Consider the following 17,598-nt stretch of genomic DNA (forward strand, 5'->3'; position numbering starts at 1 on the left):
TTGTCTCCACTCCATCTGAGTGCAGTTTCTGAACTGAGCTCAGAGCAGCCCTGGGTGGTCATATTCATGTCCAGTGGAGCCAGAGCTGCACTGAACTGTGGAAATCACCCTGGAGCAGAGCCAGACCTTTTCTTCCCAGCCTGTTAGTAGGATGCACATTCTCATATTCTCCCTCCTTCCTTCAGAAGTGCCCTTCTGTCTCGAGTGGAAGAGAGCAGAGTCCTCAACAGCTCCTGTTTGTGCTTTCCAGGTGAACAAAAATGACATCAGGAAGAAGGTGCGGCGCCTGATGGGAAAGTCACACATTGGGCTTGTGTACAGCCAGCAAATCAATGAAGTGCTTGACCAACTGACTGACCTGGTAAGCCTTTCACGGCTGTCCTGGGAGCCTTTTCTGCATTTCAGTCTTCCACTATGGAACTTTAGTCCTAAGACACAGACTTTTCCCTGTTGGCCATTTCTGCATATTTTTAGATCCCCCAGTTTTGAGCATAGGCATATGATTCTGAGGCTTCCGTTCTTCTGTTCAGGGATAGGATATGCTCAGGTAGAACCATTGTAGCCTAGCATTTCCATGTGGGACCTGTACATCCCTGAGGGCCCACCAGGTGAGAGTTGCTCTTGTGATACTTAGATGTTGAATGTTGTGTCCTTTTTTTGTGGAGGGTCACACCTGGCGGCACTCAGTGGTTACTCTTGGCTCTGTGCTCAGAAATCACTCCTGGCTCGAGAACCATTTGGAATGCTGGGGATCAAACCTGTGTCCATCTTGAATCAGTGTGTGCAAGGCAAATGCCCTACCACTGTGCTATCTCTCTGGCCCCAGATGTTGTTTCCTTTTTATTGACATTGACATTGGCACTGCTAGGATAGAATCAGAGGTGGGCACACCCCAGATACCTAATGTGGGGGAAGACATCAGTGCCTGTCCCCACTGGTCCTTTGTGCTATATCTCTTAGTTTAATTCAGAGAGATAATACATTGAAGGATGTCCTACTGGAAGCAATTAAAATCATGAATTTGTTTGCATCTTAGTAGCAGTCTGTACATCTTTCCAAAATTCTGGTTGATAGCAAAGAGATGTGTCTAATACATTTCTGCTACATACCAAAGTGTGATTGATTTAAGAAGGAACAGTCAATGACATTTTGAGTTTCTGGGTGAACTAATTTCTGGATCCCTTTGTGAATGGGATCTAAGTTTTTTGTTGTTTTTTTTTTTTTTTGGTTTTTGGGCCACACCCAGCGGTGCTCAGGAGTTACTCCTGGCTGTCTGCTCAGAAATAGCTCCTGGCAGGCACGGGGGACCATATGGGACACCGGGATTCGAACCAACCACCTTTGGTCCTGGATCGGCTGCTTGCAAGGCAAACGCCATTGTGCTATCTCTCCGGGCCCTCTTAAGTTTTTCTTGACACAACTGCCAACAATTATGGAAATTCAGGGGTGGGTATTTGAGAAATGTTTCTCTAAAATTTATAAAGCAAGCCTATTATTTTAAGGAAAACAGCTGGTAGCATTTGTTGCCAATGATGAGATTCAAATGAAAATGAGAATTTGGGAGAACTTTTGAGCTTGGAAAGTACTCAATACTTACAAATGTTTCAATTAAGTACTTGGAAATTTTTATAGGACTAGAGAGACAAGAGGGATCAAGGTGCTTGCCTTTGCATGTGGCGAACAATGGTTCAATTCTCAGCACCTTGGGCGGGTCCCTTCAGAAGAGATCTCTGAGAACGGTGCCAGGAGTAAGCCTAGAGCATCTAGAAGCCAAAAAAGGAAAAACTTTTCTTTTTCTTTTTACTTTTTTTTTTTTTTGAATAAACCCGGCAGCAGTCAGGTTATTCCTGGTTCTGCACTCAGAAATCACTCCTAGCAGGCTCAGGGGACCATATGGGATGCCGAGGATTGAACCTGGATTCATCCCGAGTCGGCCACATACAAGGCAAACGTCCTACTGCTGTGCTATCACTTCGGCTCCAAGGGAAAACTTTTCTTTTCTTTTTTTTTTTTTTGGTTTTTGGGCCACACCCTGTGACGCTCAGGGGTTACTCCTGGCTATGCGCTCAGAGGTTGCTCCTGGCTTCTTGGGGGACCATATGGGACGCCGGGGGATCAAACCGCAGTCCGTCCTAGGCTAGCGCAGGCAAGGCAGGCACCTTACCTCCAGCGCCACCGCCCGGCCCCCGGGAAAACTTTTCTTTTTTTTTTTTTTTTTTGGTTTTTGGGCCACACCCTGTGACGCTCAGGGTTACTCCTGGCTATGCGCTCAGAAGTTGCTCCTGGCTTCTTGGGGGACCATATGGGACGCCGGGGGATCGAACCGCGGTCCGTCCTAGGCTAGCGCAGGCAAGGCAGGCACCTTACCTCCAGCGCCACCGCCCGGCCCCGGGAAAACTTTTCTAATGAGATTGATGATAGTAATGAATAAGAATTCATGTTTAGGGTGGGGGTGGAGGAGATGAGGGCCTCCTAAGTGGTGCTCAGGAGGCCAGGAACCCCACTGGTGACTCTTGGCAAAGTAGGCTAGTGGTTCAGCTTGAGGTTCTGTTATGCTGGAATTTCCTCGGCCAATTCAGTGGTGCTTAGGGACTTTCAGGGCCGTCCACTTATGATGCTGTGTGATCAGATGTGGTGCCCAGAGATTAAACTAGAGTCAGCTGCATGCAACGCATGTAATTTAAACTCTGTACTATCATTGCAACCTAGAATGTGATATTTGCTGCTGTGTAACAAAAGTAATAGTTTTGTTACTTTTTCTGTTACAAAAGTAATGGAGAAATATATCTCTTCCAGATACATACATATCTGCTGTTTTTTTTTTTTTTTTTGGGGGGGGGGGGAGGTCACACCTGGTGACGCTCAGGTGTTACTTCTGCTATGCGCTTAGAAATTGCTCCTGGCTTGGGGGACCATATGGGACATGGGTGATTGAACCAAGGCCCATCCTGGGTCAGCTGCTTGCAAGGCAAACACCCTACCACTATGCTATTGTTCTGGCCCCAGTGCCTTTTTTTTTTTTTAACTTTTGTTACACAAACTTTATTTTTTTTTTAATATTTTGCTGTATCAATGTTTGAGGGAGTTGCAAAACTCAGTAGACCAACATTTTACAAGTGACCCATGTGAGAGTAAAAATTATCCCAGTGTAGGTAAAAGATCTAAGGTGGGGAGGTGAGGAGGAAGCTCTTTGGTTGTGTGCCTGCTCTGCAGACTTAAGGCTGTAAGTTCCCTCCTCAGTTCCACTCCAGATGCCAACGATGATCCTGGTAACACTGCCATCTGTGATCCAGGCACCAAAAATCACCAAAGTGATTTTTAGCACACTGCAACCAAGTGTGTGCAAGCACCAAAACTTAGATGCAATCCCTTAGTCAGAGAGATTGTATAGGGGTGGGGCACTTGCCTTGCATCCTGAGCACTGTCCAGAATGATTCCCTGAGCATAGAGCCAAGAGTAGTAAGCCCTGAGCACCTCTGGGTGTGGCCTCAAAACAAAAATGCTGACACCACCAATTAAAAATGTGCAGCCCGGGGCTCGAGAGATAGCATGGAGGTAGGGCGTTTGTCTTGCATACAGGACAGTGATTCAAATCCCGGCATCCCATAATGTTTCTCAAGCCTGCCAGGAGCGATTTCTGAGCGTAGAGCCAGGAGGAACCCCTGAGCACCACCAGGTGTAACCCCCCAAAAATGTGCAGCCCCTGGTACATACCATAGTCAAGTGCATGTGACCCCCAGCCAGGGCAGCAATAAACAAAGAAGAAAGGGAGAAAATGAAGAAAGCAAATAAAAGTTTTTTAATATAAGGTGGGGTCCAGGGTTGTGGTCTAGTGGCCGAGTGCCTGCCTTACTGACATGGTTTTGATCGTTGGCACCACCTCACCTGCCAAGTGAGATCCAACAGGCACTGCCATTGTGGGAGGCCTAGTGCGACGATAAAAGTGTGATCTCTGGGGCTGGAGAGATAGCATGGAGATTTGGCATTCGCCTTGCATGCAGAAGGTTGGTGGTTCAAATCCCAGCATCCCATATGGTCCCCCGAGCCTGCCAGGAGCAATTTCTGAGTATAGAGCCAGGAGTAACCCCTGAGCACTGCTGGGTGTGACTCAAAAACCAAAAAAAAAAAAAAGTATGATCTCTGGGGCAGGAGCACAGTGTGACATTCTTCAGCCAAATGTTGGACCCTTAATCATTATGGCCAAAGGGGAGGGGGGCAAACAAAGGTAACAAATTACAAAATGTTAATTGATGTGTTAATTAATGATGATGTTAATTAATTCCACAGTGCAACTGATTTTACTGTTTTGAGGCCAGAGGAGAGTATCTATATTCTGGTAGAGGCTATTGAAATATTTCTCTCTTCTAGATACATATCTGTGGTACCGGATATTCATCACATACTTCCACCAAAGCAGAGATCACAGATTGAATGCAGAATCAGATAAAGAAATCTAGTAGCTACTTTTAAACTTTTTGTTTTTTTTTTTGTTTTGTTTTTGGGCCACACCCGGTGACGCTCAGGGGTTACTCCTGGCTATGCGCTCAGAAGTCGCTCCTGGCTTGGGGGACCATATGGGACACCGGGGGATCGAACCACGGTCCGTCCTAGGCTAGCGCAGGCAAGGCAGGCACCTTACCTCTAGCGCCACCGCCCGGCCCCTCTTTTAAACTTTTTAATTAAGTCAACACTAAGGATTTAACAAAAATCTTAAACTTTTCTGCTCTTCTGTTTTTTTTTTTCTATTTTGTTTTTGTTTGGGGAAATTTATTTTACAAAAAGAGTTATATTACCATATACCTGGCAATATTCTAAAGGTCATGTGATACTGGTAAAGCTAGGTTGGTGTCCGCCGGGCATGTACCTTAACCTCTGTAACCATCTCCCTAGTAACAGGGTTGTCAGTAACTTTTTTTATTTGTTTTGATACCACACTTAGTGGTTCTTAGAGCTTGCTCCTAATCTGTGTTCAGGAATCATTTCTGGTAGAGATTGGGGGAACCATATGTGGTACCAGGATTGAACCCTGGTCAGCCATGTGCAAGGCAAGCTCCTTACCTCTTAACTGTTGTCTATCAATAATTTTGATTTATTTTAGTTTGGGGGCTCAATATGTCAGTGCTCAAGACTTACTCCTGGCTCTGTGCTCAGGGATCACTTCGGCCAAAGCTCAGGAGACCAGATGGGGTGCTAAGGATTGAACCCAGAGAAACTAAATGCAAGGTAGCTCCCTACCTACTGTACTATCTTGCAGTTCCTATCACAACCACTTGAGTCACTTTTTTTGGTTTGTTTGTTTTTGGTTTTTGAGCCACACCTGGTGGCACTTGGGTTACTCTTGGCTCTGTGCTCAGAAATTATTCCTGACAGGCTCAGGGGACAATATGGGATGCTGTGGATAGAACCCTGGTTGGCTCTAGCCCTTGAGTCACACTTTTTTTTAATTTTTCATTTTTAATTATGAGAACAAAGATGCAAAGAAAGAAGACAAGGTAAAGTTACAGTGGAAGGACAATTACCCATAACATAATTCTCAGAAGAAGTCCCCTTGCTGATATCTTAACTTTGAACTTTCAGCCAAAGAACATTAAGATAAATAAAACAGAATCCATGTACAATTACTTTGTTCCTCAAGTCCCCAGATTGTAACACATTATAATATTTCTTAACAGCACACAAGGCAATCCAAAGCCATAAAACTTACGTACCTCCTTAAACATTAGAGGCATAGTATTTTTTACATTTCCATGTACATGCATATTAGCTTAAGTTAACCTCAAATTTTAAGTGGGTTTTTTTTTTTAAGGATTAGAGTCAAAGGAGCACAATAAAAACGGTGTTAGAGTGGCAATTGTTTTCATAGGCCCACCAAAATATGAGGGGCATGGAAAGGAATAACCTTGGCCTAAATACAAAGAGACCCTACCCCTGAAGTTTCCTGGCATAGACCAACTCTAGGCTCCAGGCAAGTTAGATCGTCCATTGAGTCACTTTTTTTTTTTTTTTTTTTTGGTTTTTGGGCCACACCCGGCGGTACTCAGGGGTTACTCCTGGCTGTCTGCTCAGATATAGCTCCTGGCAGGCACGAGGGACCATATGGGACACCGGGATTCGAACCAACCACCTTTGGTCCTGGATCGGCTGCTTGCAAGGCAAACGCCGCTGTGCTATCTCTCCGGGCCCTGAGTCACATTTTTAAGAAGTATAGGATGCTATAGATCAAAATGTTGGGGGACTGAGGATGTGACTCCAGTGGTTGAATATATCTCCAGATTTGCATGTGCAGGATTCTGGGTTTGGACCCTATCAGTTCCTAAGAACTGCTTGGTGTGGTTCCACTAGTCTTTTTTTTTTTAATTAAATGAATAATTGAGGGGCCGGAGAGATAGCATGGAGGTAAGGCATTTGCCTTGCATGCAGAAGGTCGGTTGTTCGAATCCCGGCATCCCATATGGTCCCCTGAGCATGCCAGGAGCTATTTCTTTTTTTTTTATGTGTGTGGTTTTTGGGTCACACCCGGCAGTGCTCAGGGGTTACTCCTGGCTCCAAGCTCAGAAATTGCTCCTGGCAGGCACGGGGGACCATATGGGATGCCGGGATTCTAACCGATGACCTTCTGCATGAAAGGCAAACGCCTTACCTCCATGCTATTTCTCCGGCCCCGCCAGGAGCTATTTCTGAGCATACAGCCAGGAGTAACCTCTGAGCACTGTGGGTGTGACCCAAAAACCAAAAATAAATAAATGAATGAATAAATGAATAATTGAATCACCGTGAAACACACAGTGACAAAGTAGTTAATGATTGAATTTTAGTCATACTATGTACAACACCCATCCCTTCCCTTCATCAGTGTACATTTCCCACCACCACCAGTGTCCCCAGTTTCCCTCACTCCCCGCCTCTCTTCCCCCATTTGTCTCTATGACAGACATTTTTCTTCTCTCACTTCCTTTTTTTCTTTTAGACATTGCCACCTCAACCTTTTAAACTTTAAACTCTGAAAATACTTCCATTGGCAGCAGGTGATAATGCTAAGGAAACTGATACCAATTTGATTGCTGAATGTAGGGTTCTTGGCTCCAGGCACACTCTAGGAAACAAATGTACATGTGTCCCTCAGTGACTTCTCTTTTCTCAGAATGGACGTGATCTCTCTATCCGGTCCAGTGGCAGCCGGCACATGAAGAAACAGACATTCGTGGTACATGCAGGGACAGACACAAACGGAGACATCTTTTTCATGGAGGTAGGTATCTGTTTAGGTGAGGGGCCCAAAAGAACATTTGCAAGCCAGAAGGATGTTCCAGAATTGATGCCAGACTATTTTATCATTTTTCTCATTCAATATTATGATTCACTTTCAATTAAATTATCAGTCCCTTTTGAAAGTGGTAGAAAAGATAATTTCCCATTATGTACATAGATGTGTGTGTATTTATATGTATGTGTTTGTATACCTACATGCACTAAGCAAATTCACAGTGTTTGTTTGTTTTTTTCTGTTTTTGGGCCACACCTGTCAGTGCTCAAGGATTACTCCTGGCTCTGTGCTCAGAAATCACTCCTGGTAGGCTAAGGGGACTATATAGGATGCTGGGGATTGAACCTAGGACAGCAAGGTACAAGGCAAGCACCCTACCCTCTTTGCTATCTCTCTGGCCCCCTCATAGTTTTTTTTTTGTTTGTTTTTGGGCCACACCCGGTGACGCTCAGGGGTTACTCCTGTCTATGCGCTCAGAAGTCGCTCCTGACTTGGGGGACCATATGGGACGCCGGGGGATCAAACCGCGGTCCGTCCTAGGCTAGTGCTGGCAAGGCAGACACCTTACCTCTAGCGCCACCACGCCAGCCCCCCCTTCATAGTTTTATTACACTTAAGTTGAGCCTAAAAACAAACAAAATGTTTTTAATTCTTTTTACTATTATATAATATTCCACCATGTGACTATACCCTTATTTATGTAACCAGTCAGTTGTATATGTATCCTTGTTTTTTTTTTAATCAGTATGTACTGTCTGTAATGGTGTAAGTGTGATTACCTGCTTCAATTTATATATGTACAAGTATATCTAAAGATTCTCAGAAGTGGGATTGCTGAATCAAAGAGAATATATGCTTTCATGATTTTGGTTGCTGACTCTGACACTTCTCTCTTTATTTTTTTTTGTTTTGGGGCCACACCTGGCAGCATTCAAAGGTTACTCCTGGCTCTGTGCCCAGATATCGGTCCTGGCAGTCTTGGGGGACCATATGGGATGCCAGGAATCGAATCCGGGTCTGTGCAAGGCAAATGCCCCACCAGTGTACTATCTCTCCAGCCCCCACTTCTCTTAACATAATTGTTACCCTCCCATTTAACTCTTTTCGGGGACCATTTGGGGTGCCAAGGATTGAGCTTGGTTAGCTACATGCAAGGCAGGTATCTTACCCAATTGGTTATTAATTTTGTTGAAGAAATTCAACATGGAATATCTCAGAGTCTAGATATTTTTGCTGATTGCCTCTCTTTGGTGTTGTCCAAACAGCATGTTTCTTTGTCACTTGTATTAAACATTGAGATTTGATTGATTTCAGATTTGGTATTTTGGCAAGAGCGCTCCTTAAGGGCTGGAGACAGTACAGGGATTAATACTTGCCTTGTTGGGGCCAGAGAGATAGCATGGAGGTAGGGCATTTGCCTTGCATGAAGAAGGATGGTGGTTCGAATCCCAGCATCCCATATGGTCCCCCAAGCCTGCCAGGAACGATTTCTGAGCTTAGAGCTTAGAGCCTGAGCGCTGCCGGGTGTGACCCAAAAACCAAAAAAAAAGACTTGCCTTGTACATGCTGGGCACAGTTTGATCCCACATCACATATACTCATTGAGCACAGAGCCAAAAGTAAGCTCTCAGCACTATCAGGTATAGCCCAAAAACAATTTTAAAAGAAGAATGCTTTATAGGTAGGCCTTTCTGTTTATTTCTGGATTTGGTGTGTAGGCAGGAATGCTCCATAGGTGGCGCTGTGTGTTTTGGTTCTTTTTTTAAAAAGTGGTCCTGAATTCAGAGTTGGACAGATTGATTTATTCACATAAAATTCCTTGTTAGTCCCATGTATTTATTTCACTTATGGCATTTTCTGCCACACAGGCTTTTCTTTTCAACTTTATTTTCCAAATTTTAAAATTTAAGCATTGTCATTTGCAAATATGTCTGTAATATATCAGTTTCAGGCATACAGTGTTCCAACCTAGCCCCACCACCAGTGATTATTTTAACTTTGAAGTAGTTGAATTATCAGTCATTTCTTTTCTTTTTTTTTTGTTTTTGTTTTTGTTTTTGTTTTTGGGCCACACCCGGTAACGCTCAGGGGTTACTCCTGGCTATGTGCTCAGAAGTTGCTCCTGGCTTGGGCGACCATATGGGACACCGGGGGATCGAACCGCAGTCCGTCCAAGGCTAGCGCAGGCAAGGCAGGCACCTTACCTTTAGCGCCACCGCCCGGCCCCTGAATTATCAGTCATTTCTTCTGTTGCTTTTGGATTTTGAATCACAGATTCAACAAAACTTTATCTTACTTCAGGTTTGGAAAGAAAATTGGCTGTTAGCCATTTTTTGTTGTTTTTAATTCTAAAATGGATCTCATCTGAATAAGCATAAAGGAGGGTCAAATATACCTTTACTTAAAATAGTAAATTTGAATAATTTTCCTGAATATTGTTCCCTTTTTACCTCATTGAATTTCACTTTTTTCATTTTTCATTGAATTTCAGCTTCTTGAATAGCCTTCTTATCACAGGCCTGGATTCTGACGCCTTAGCATACACTTCACTGTCACTTGGCAGCATTTGATTGTGCTGGGAGCACTCAAAGCTAAAGACTCACAGAGGGCATCTGCACCTCGAGAGTGGCAGCATTTTAATATCTTTACCTTTTCTTGTTAAAAATATATTTCTTGGGGCTGGAGAGATAGCACAGCGGTCGGCCAATTGCCTTGCATGCAGCCAATCTAGGACAGACAGTGGTTCGAATCCTGGCAACCCATATGGTTCCCCATGCCTGCCAGGAGCCGATTACTGAGCACAGAGCCAGGAGGAACCCCTGAGCGCCACCAAAGTACATTTCTTGGGGACATGACCTGAGCACACACTTTGCATTCAGGATACCTGGATTTGATCTCCTGAACATTTAGGATGATTCCCCAAGTACCAAGTCAAGGGCTGATCCCCGAGTCCCCTCCCCCCCCCAGGATGTGGAACCCACCAAAATAATAAATAAAAATTAAGTAAATTGGGGGAGAGTGGAAAAAATTAAGTAAATGGGAACTGGAGATAATAGTACAATAGGGAAGGCCTTGTACTTGTCTAATCTGGACTCAATCCCTGGTACTCCATAAGGTGCCCTGAGCACAGATCCAGCAGTAATCCCTGAACACTGCTGGGTGTAGCCACAAAACAAAACAAAACAACAACAAATTCAATAAGTAAATGTCTCCCAAAGAATCCTTGGCATCTAAGTCTCTCTCACCATTTGCAAGGACCCCTCCCTCATCTGAAGCCCCTGCTGTAAGGACTGGGCCCCTTCTGTCATAGACAACTCTCCCATGAAGCACTGCCGTGCTAGATAAGAGCAGGCCTCACTCCCTCTGCCTCCATCAGCTACAGCGAGATGACCTGATAGCCTTTTTCAGAGCACAGCCTGCTGTCTGGATGACCCGTGGATAGCATTTTGCAAGGACTTTTAAAAACCATATTTATTGCCTTTTCTTTCATTACAAAAGTGAAATGGTATATACTGTAAATGTTTCAAACCACAAAGCAATAAATAACATAAAAAATAAGTTTCCTTTCACTTCCTCCCAAGCTTTGTTAGAGTTGATGTGGATTTTTAAAACTGCACAGTTGAGACCCAGAGACAGTAGACAATACAGGAGATAAGGCTCTGGCCTTGTATGCACTGCAAATAGTCCCTAAGGTACCATGATGAGTTAGTTATTCCTAACTACAGAGCCAAAGTTAATCCCTAACTATCACCGAGTTTGGCCCAAAAGCTTACATCCTCATGCCCCCCTCCACCCTTCAAAAAAAAATAAAGTATACTTGGACAGAAATAGTATAGAGATTAAGGCACATGGGTTACATGTGATCAACCCTGATTCTGTCCCTGGCACCATATAGCCCCCTGAGCATTGTCAGGTGTGACCCTGGAGACCCGTGAACACTGTCAAGTTGGCCCAGGTAATCTCTTGCAACTCAAAAGGCCAAGCAGCTCTATATCCTTGGGCCCTTGCGTCTATTTAACCACTGGCCTATTTGGCTCAGAATTTCTGGCAAAGGCTCCTGGGCCTTTGAGTACCACTTAGGAGCTCCTTCTGCCAACATATAAAACAATGAAAAAAAGCATACCAGGGGCCAGAGTGGTGGCGCAGGGTGTAAGGTGTCTGACAGATCAAGGTTCGATCTTCTGGCATATTTTGGGGCCACACCCAGAGACACTCAGGTTACTCTTGGCTCTGCACTCAGAAATCACTCCTGGCTGGCTCAGGGGACCATATGGGATGCTGGATATTGGACCTGAGTCAGTCTCGGGTCGGCCGCTTGCAAGGAAAATGCCCTACGACTGTGCTATCACTCTAGCCCCGAAAGTATACTTTTTAGAACTTACTTTTTTAGTTCCCATATTTTTCTGCTTCTCTATTTGGTAATATCAGTCCAGTGGTTAAAGTCAAAGATCATTGGTATTTGTCTTTTTCCTTCTGAGATATTTTATTTTTTGTGTATATGTTTTTGAATCACACTTCTCTGTGCTTAGGCCTTTCTCCTGTCTCTGTATTAAGGGATCACTTTTGGCAGGGCTCAGATGGGATCAAACCTGGGTAGGCTGCATGCAAGGCAAGTACCCTACTATACTATCTCTCCAGTCTCTGAATTATTTCACTTAGCATGGTACCCTCTAGTCCCAACAATGATGTAGCAAAAACCAAGCCTAATCTTTTCTTGGAATTCAGAAGTATACCTCCATTTCTTTCCTTTGTATTGGGGGCATACCCAGTGATGTTCAGGGCTTACTCTGGGATCACTCCCAGAAGGGATAGGGGGACGCTATGTGGTGCTGAGGATCGAATTCCAGTCAGGCACATGCAAGACTACTACCTCTCCAGCCCCTATATACCAGTTTCTTTATTTACTAGGTTATTGTTAGGCACTTAGTGTGTGTGTGTGTGTGTGTGTGTGTGTGTGTGTGTGTGTGTGTGTGTGTGTGTGTGTGTGTGTTTGTGGTTTTTTTTTTTTTTTTGTGGTTTTTGGGTCACACCCGGCAGTGCTCAGGGGTTACTCCTGGCTCCATGCTCAGAAATTGCTCCTGGCAGGCACAGGGGACCATATGGGATGCTGGGATTCGAACCGATGACCTCTTGCATGAAAGGCAAACGCTTTACCTCCATGCTATCTCTCCAGCCCCAGTGTTTGTGGTTTTTAAGTTTTTGGGCCACACCCAGTAGTGCTTAGGAGTTTACTTCTGGTTCTGTGCTCAAAAATCATTCCTGATAGTGCTTGGAGATCATTATGGGATGCCAGAAATCATACCTGGATCAGCCATGTGCAAGACAAGCACCCTTCCTGCTGTACTATTGCTCAAGCCCCTGTCTCTGGTTTATGACCATTTAAATAAGGATGCAGTGACATAGGTCTTTTTGAATAAATGGTTTTGTGCTCATGGAGTAGTTGAGGAGTGGAATTGCTGGATGATATACAAGTACTGATTGCATAATTATGGGGAGTCTCTATACTACTTTTGTTTCGTTTTGTTTTGGGGATACACCTGGAAGTGCTAAGGGTTTACTCCTGACTCTGTGCTCAGAAATCACTGCTGGTAGGCTTGGTGGATCATATAGGATGCTGGGATCAAACCTGGATTGGCTGCATGCAAGGCAAAAATGCCCTACCCGCTGTGGTGACCCAAACGCCCTACCCTTCCATACTGGTTTTGATAGGAGCCAAAGGAGTTTATGACCACATAACCTTTTCTGAAAGGAAAGTGGGATGTGGAGTTGCCCCCATTACCCATGTGGAGGGAATCACAGACCACCTGCCTACAGGCCTCTGAGTCCTGCTCTGTTCCTTGACCTTCCCCTTTGGTAATGCTCTCAGGACTCCCGTGAACTCTCAGCACAAGTGAACCCGAGAGCCTTGTGTAGTTCTTTGTCTTCCACATTCTCTCTGGCCCTGTCCTGGGCTGGGCTCTGCTGGGAGTGGGGGCAGAGGCATGGTTTCTGCTATCCTCTCCCGGTTTACAAGCCCCTGGGAAGGTCAAGTCATCAGTGTCATTGTGTGAAGCATGTTACAAGGATATCTCAAGAGGTAGGTGTCTTCAGAACTCGGAGTAGAGTGTGCAAGAGTGTGGACCACCCTCAGAAATGAGGGGACCGGAGGGGATAATGGTTGGAGGGGCAAGGAAAGAGAGTTCCTTGTTACTGGAGGAGCAGAGGGAGAGGACGGCACCTTTTTCCTCAGCTAGGGATCATGGTGGGTTGCAGGAAACCAGAGGCCTTAAAAGAAGGATCTCTTGGGGGCCAGAGAGATAGCACAGTGGTGTTTGCCTTGCAGGCAGTCAACCCAAAACCTAAGATGGTTGGTTCGAATCCCGGTGTCCCATATGGTACCCCGTGCCTGCCAGGAGCTATTTCTGAGCAGATAGCCAGGAGTAACCCCTGAGCACTGCCAGGTGTGACCCAAAAACAAAAAAAAAAAAAAGAAAAAGAAAAAGAAAAGAAAGATCTCTCCAAACATAGGTGTGCATTTAGATCTCAGTGTCCAGAGTGTGAGGTTCTCCTTTTGAGACATCCAGATAAAGGGTCAGGGGCTCTGGAACACAGGGTCCTATGGAGAATAGTGGGGGCCTATGGTCAGACCATATCAAGGCCACTGTATTTCTTAAACCTAATGGTTCTTATGTAGCTTACCCTGGGCGCATTTTCTCTTTAGTTCCGGCAACTTGATGATCATTGGCATCCTCAGGAGGAAATTGGGTTCACTCGCTGCAAGTGTCACAGCTGAGGGAACAAACAGCACCTGCAGCAAAAGAGAGTTTGATCAGAGATCTGGGCTCCATCTTTCTTTCTTTTTTAAAGCTGTAATTTCATCTTTTAATCTTTTTTTTTTTGGCCACACCCGTTTGATGCTCAGGGGTTACTCCTGGCTAAGTGCTCAGAAATTGCCCCTGGCTTGGGGGGACCATATGGGACACCGGGGGATCGAACCGCAGTCCTTCCTTGGCTAGCACTTGCAAGGCAGACACCTTACCTCTAGCGCCACCTCGCCGGCCCCTCCTCTTTTAATCTTGATATCATCTTTCTTGATAACTGGAGCTGTAGGGACAGATGTAGTCCCCTAAGGGAGAAAGTTGAGAAAGAAGAGAACTGAGTAAAGGTGGGAACTTTGTCTTTTTCTTTATATCATCCTAGAAATTTGGGCTTTTTTATAATAACCATCCTTAGGTCCAGAGTGTCTTTTTTTTTTCTTTTTAATAAGAACTCATGTAATGGGGCCAGATATATAGCACAATGGGTAGGATGTTTTCTTTGCATGCAGCTGACCCGGGTTCAATTCCTGGCATCCCATATGTTCTCTTGAGCCTTCCAGAAATGATTTCTGAGTGCAGAGCCAGAAGTAACCCCTGATCATTGGTTCGAATCCCAGCATTCCATATGGTCCCCTGAGCCTACCAGGAGCAATTTCTGAGCGTGGAGCCAGGAGTAACCCCTGAGCACTGCCCCGTGTGACCCAAAAACAAACAAACATAAGTAACCCCTGAACCATGCCAGGTGTGACCCAAAAATAAAATAAAAGGAAAGAATTTGTAAAACGAGGGCTGATAAGGTTTAGAAGATGCCTTGGTTTGGGGCCGGAGAGATAGTACAGTGGTGGGGCATTTGCCCTGCGTGCGGCCAACTCAGGAGATGGTGGTTCAATTTTTTTTTTTTTTTTTTTTTTTGGTTTTTGGGCCACACCCGGCGATGCTCAGGGGTTACTCCTGGCTGTCTGCTCAGAAATAGCTCCTGGCAGGCATGGGGGACTATATGGGACACCAGGATTCGAACCAACCACCTTTGGTCATAGATCGGCTGTTTGCAAGGCAAACGCCACTGTGCTATCTCTCCAGGCCCAATCAATTCTTGTCATCCCATATGGTCCCCCCTAAAGCCTGCCAGGGGCAATTTCTGAGCACAGAGCCAGGAATAACCCCTGAGTACAGCCAGGTGTGACCCAGAAACAAAAAAGAAAATGCCTTGATTCTTTCTCCTTAGTTTGGTCTGCCACAGTCTCCTGCTTCTGTCTTATTCCCAAGGATAACTCTTTTTTTTTTTTTTGGTTTATGGGCCACACCCGGCGATGCTCAGGGATTACTCCTGACTATCTGTTCAGAAATAGCTCCTGGCAGGCACGAGGGACCATAGGGGACGCCAGGATTCGAACAAACCACCTTAGGTTCTTGATTGACTGCTTGCAAGGCAAACACCGCTGTGCTATCTCTCCGGCCCCCCAAGGATGACTCTTATCAAGAGGAGGCGTGAACTCTCCAAAAGTCCAGAGTAGAGAAGTCTAGAGCTTTAAGTCAAGAGCAGAGAAGATATAATAACTCTTCTTTTTTTTTTTTTGTTTTTGGGTCACACCCGGCAGTGCTCAGGGGTTACTCCTAACTCTACACTCAGAAATCGCTCCTGGCAGGCTCGGGGGACCATATGGGATGCCGGGATTCGAACCATCGTCCTTCTGCATGCAAGGCAAATGCCTTACCTCCTCTGTGCTCACAGGCTCTCTTCAGGGACATCCTTAACCTGCTCTCAGGCTCTTCTGTCTAGCAGTCATGTGTGGGCAGATTCCTCTGAAGGGAGACTGGTAGTGAGAGAGGAGGGCCTGGCCATGGGTACTCCCGGGGTGAAGAGCATTGTGTCCCTAAGTGCCTGGTGCTTGCTCACAGGTGTGTGATGACTGCGTGGTGTTACGGAGCAACATCGGGACCGTGTATGAGCGCTGGTGGTACGAGAAGCTCATCAACATGACCTACTGCCCCAAGACCAAGGTGTTGTGCCTGTGGCGCAGAAACGGCTCTGAGACGCAGCTCAACAAGTTCTACACCAAGAAGGTAGGTAGCATGAGCATTGTGCAATAGGCAGAGCAGTACAGATGTTACCAGGCAGTTCAGGTCCCCAGGTCCCCATCTGCAGCCACAGATGTTTTTGGGCTACACCCGGTGATGCTCAGGGGTTACTCTGGCTCTGCACTCAGAAACCATTCCTGGCTTGGGGGACCATATGGAACACCAAGGGGATCGAATCGTGGTCCATCCTAGGTCAGCCATATGCAAAGCAAGCACCCTACTGCTGTGCCATTGCTCCGGCTCTGAAGCTCCACTTTTTGCTGACAATTGCCAGCAATTGTCGCGTGGACTTCGTAAAGTCTCCCTGAGGGTCCTGGCTTCAGCAGCCATTTGATTAATATTTTTTATTTGTTTATTTTTTTTTGTTTTTTCGGGCCACACCCGTTTGATGCTCAGGAGTTACTCCTAGTTAAGCACTCAGAAATTGCCCCTGGCTTGGGGGGACCATATGGGACGCCGGAGGATCGAACCGAGGTCCTTCCTTGGCTAGCGCTTGCAAGGCAGACACCTTACCTCTAGTGCCACCTCGCCAGCCCCCCATTTGATTAATTTTTAAATCACCTATGATTTGTTTGTTCTCAGCCCACACCTGACAGTGCTCAGGTGCCATTTCTGCCTCTGTTCAAGAGGGGACCAGCGGGTGCCGGGGATTGTAGTGGGGTTGGCCACATGCAAGCAGGTGACTTAAACCTTACACATTCTCTCTAGCTTTTAGTAACACATTGATACCAGTGCATAGTGACACAGTGGCTGACTCCAGGACTTGGCTTCATTAGCACAATTTGCAACACCTACCTCAGTGTAACAAAACGCTTAATTTGGGAAGGGCAACATGCTGAGATAGAACTAAGGGGCTGGCCGCCTTTGGCAGGTGCGTGTGACTAACCCGGCCTCTTCCTGTGCTGCAGTGTCGGGAACTGTACTACTGTGTGAAGGATAGTATGGAGCGTGCCGCCGCCCGGCAACAGAGCATCAAGCCTGGTGAGAAGAATCTCCCCTGCCCAGGCAGACATTGGGGTACCAGGCCTTCCAGCTTACACCACTGATGGCCTCTCCCTCACCGCAGGACCTGAGCTAGGGGGCGAGTTCCCCGTGCAGGACATGAAGACAGGCGAGGGTGGCCTGCTGCAGGTCACCTTGGAAGGGATCAATCTCAAGTTTATGCACAACCAGGTGGGTGCCATCTGCCCCGTGGAGCCGTATCCCAGGGCCCGTGAGCATGACAGAGGCACCTCTGGGGCGTGTGGGTGTGCTGGAGCTGCTGGACCAGAGAGAGAAGCAGGGGAGGGCACAGGAAGGCCGGAAGCCATCCCCAAGTGTGGTGGTGGGGTGCCTCTGGCAGGAGGCTGGACAAGCCAGGCCCCCCCACTGCCCCGTGAGCCTTCGCATAGTGTGAGTGGGAGCGTCGCCTTCCGCCTGCTCCCCCGTCTGCCATCCCAGGTTGTGCTCCTGCTCTGT

At 46.2% G+C, this 17,598-nt stretch overlaps 1 protein-coding gene across 33 annotated transcripts in view; it reads left to right on the forward strand.

Moving 5' to 3' along the window:
* MADD (MAP kinase activating death domain) overlaps window positions 1-17,598 on the forward strand; it is a 50,814-nt gene that overhangs the window by 28,832 nt on the left and 4,384 nt on the right. For all 33 annotated transcript variants that reach the window (XM_049779517.1, XM_049779519.1, XM_049779538.1 and 30 more), the window contains 5 exons: window positions 251-361; window positions 7,142-7,249; window positions 15,961-16,125; window positions 17,049-17,121; window positions 17,207-17,313. In XM_049779517.1, coding sequence (XP_049635474.1) covers window positions 251-361; window positions 7,142-7,249; window positions 15,961-16,125; window positions 17,049-17,121; window positions 17,207-17,313 — 564 coding nt within the window. The remainder of the gene's footprint in view (window positions 1-250; window positions 362-7,141; window positions 7,250-15,960; window positions 16,126-17,048; window positions 17,122-17,206; window positions 17,314-17,598) is intronic.

The sequence above is a fragment of the Suncus etruscus genome, chromosome 9 (genome assembly GCF_024139225.1).
Source record: "Suncus etruscus isolate mSunEtr1 chromosome 9, mSunEtr1.pri.cur, whole genome shotgun sequence".
Taxonomy (NCBI): domain Eukaryota; kingdom Metazoa; phylum Chordata; class Mammalia; order Eulipotyphla; family Soricidae; genus Suncus; species Suncus etruscus.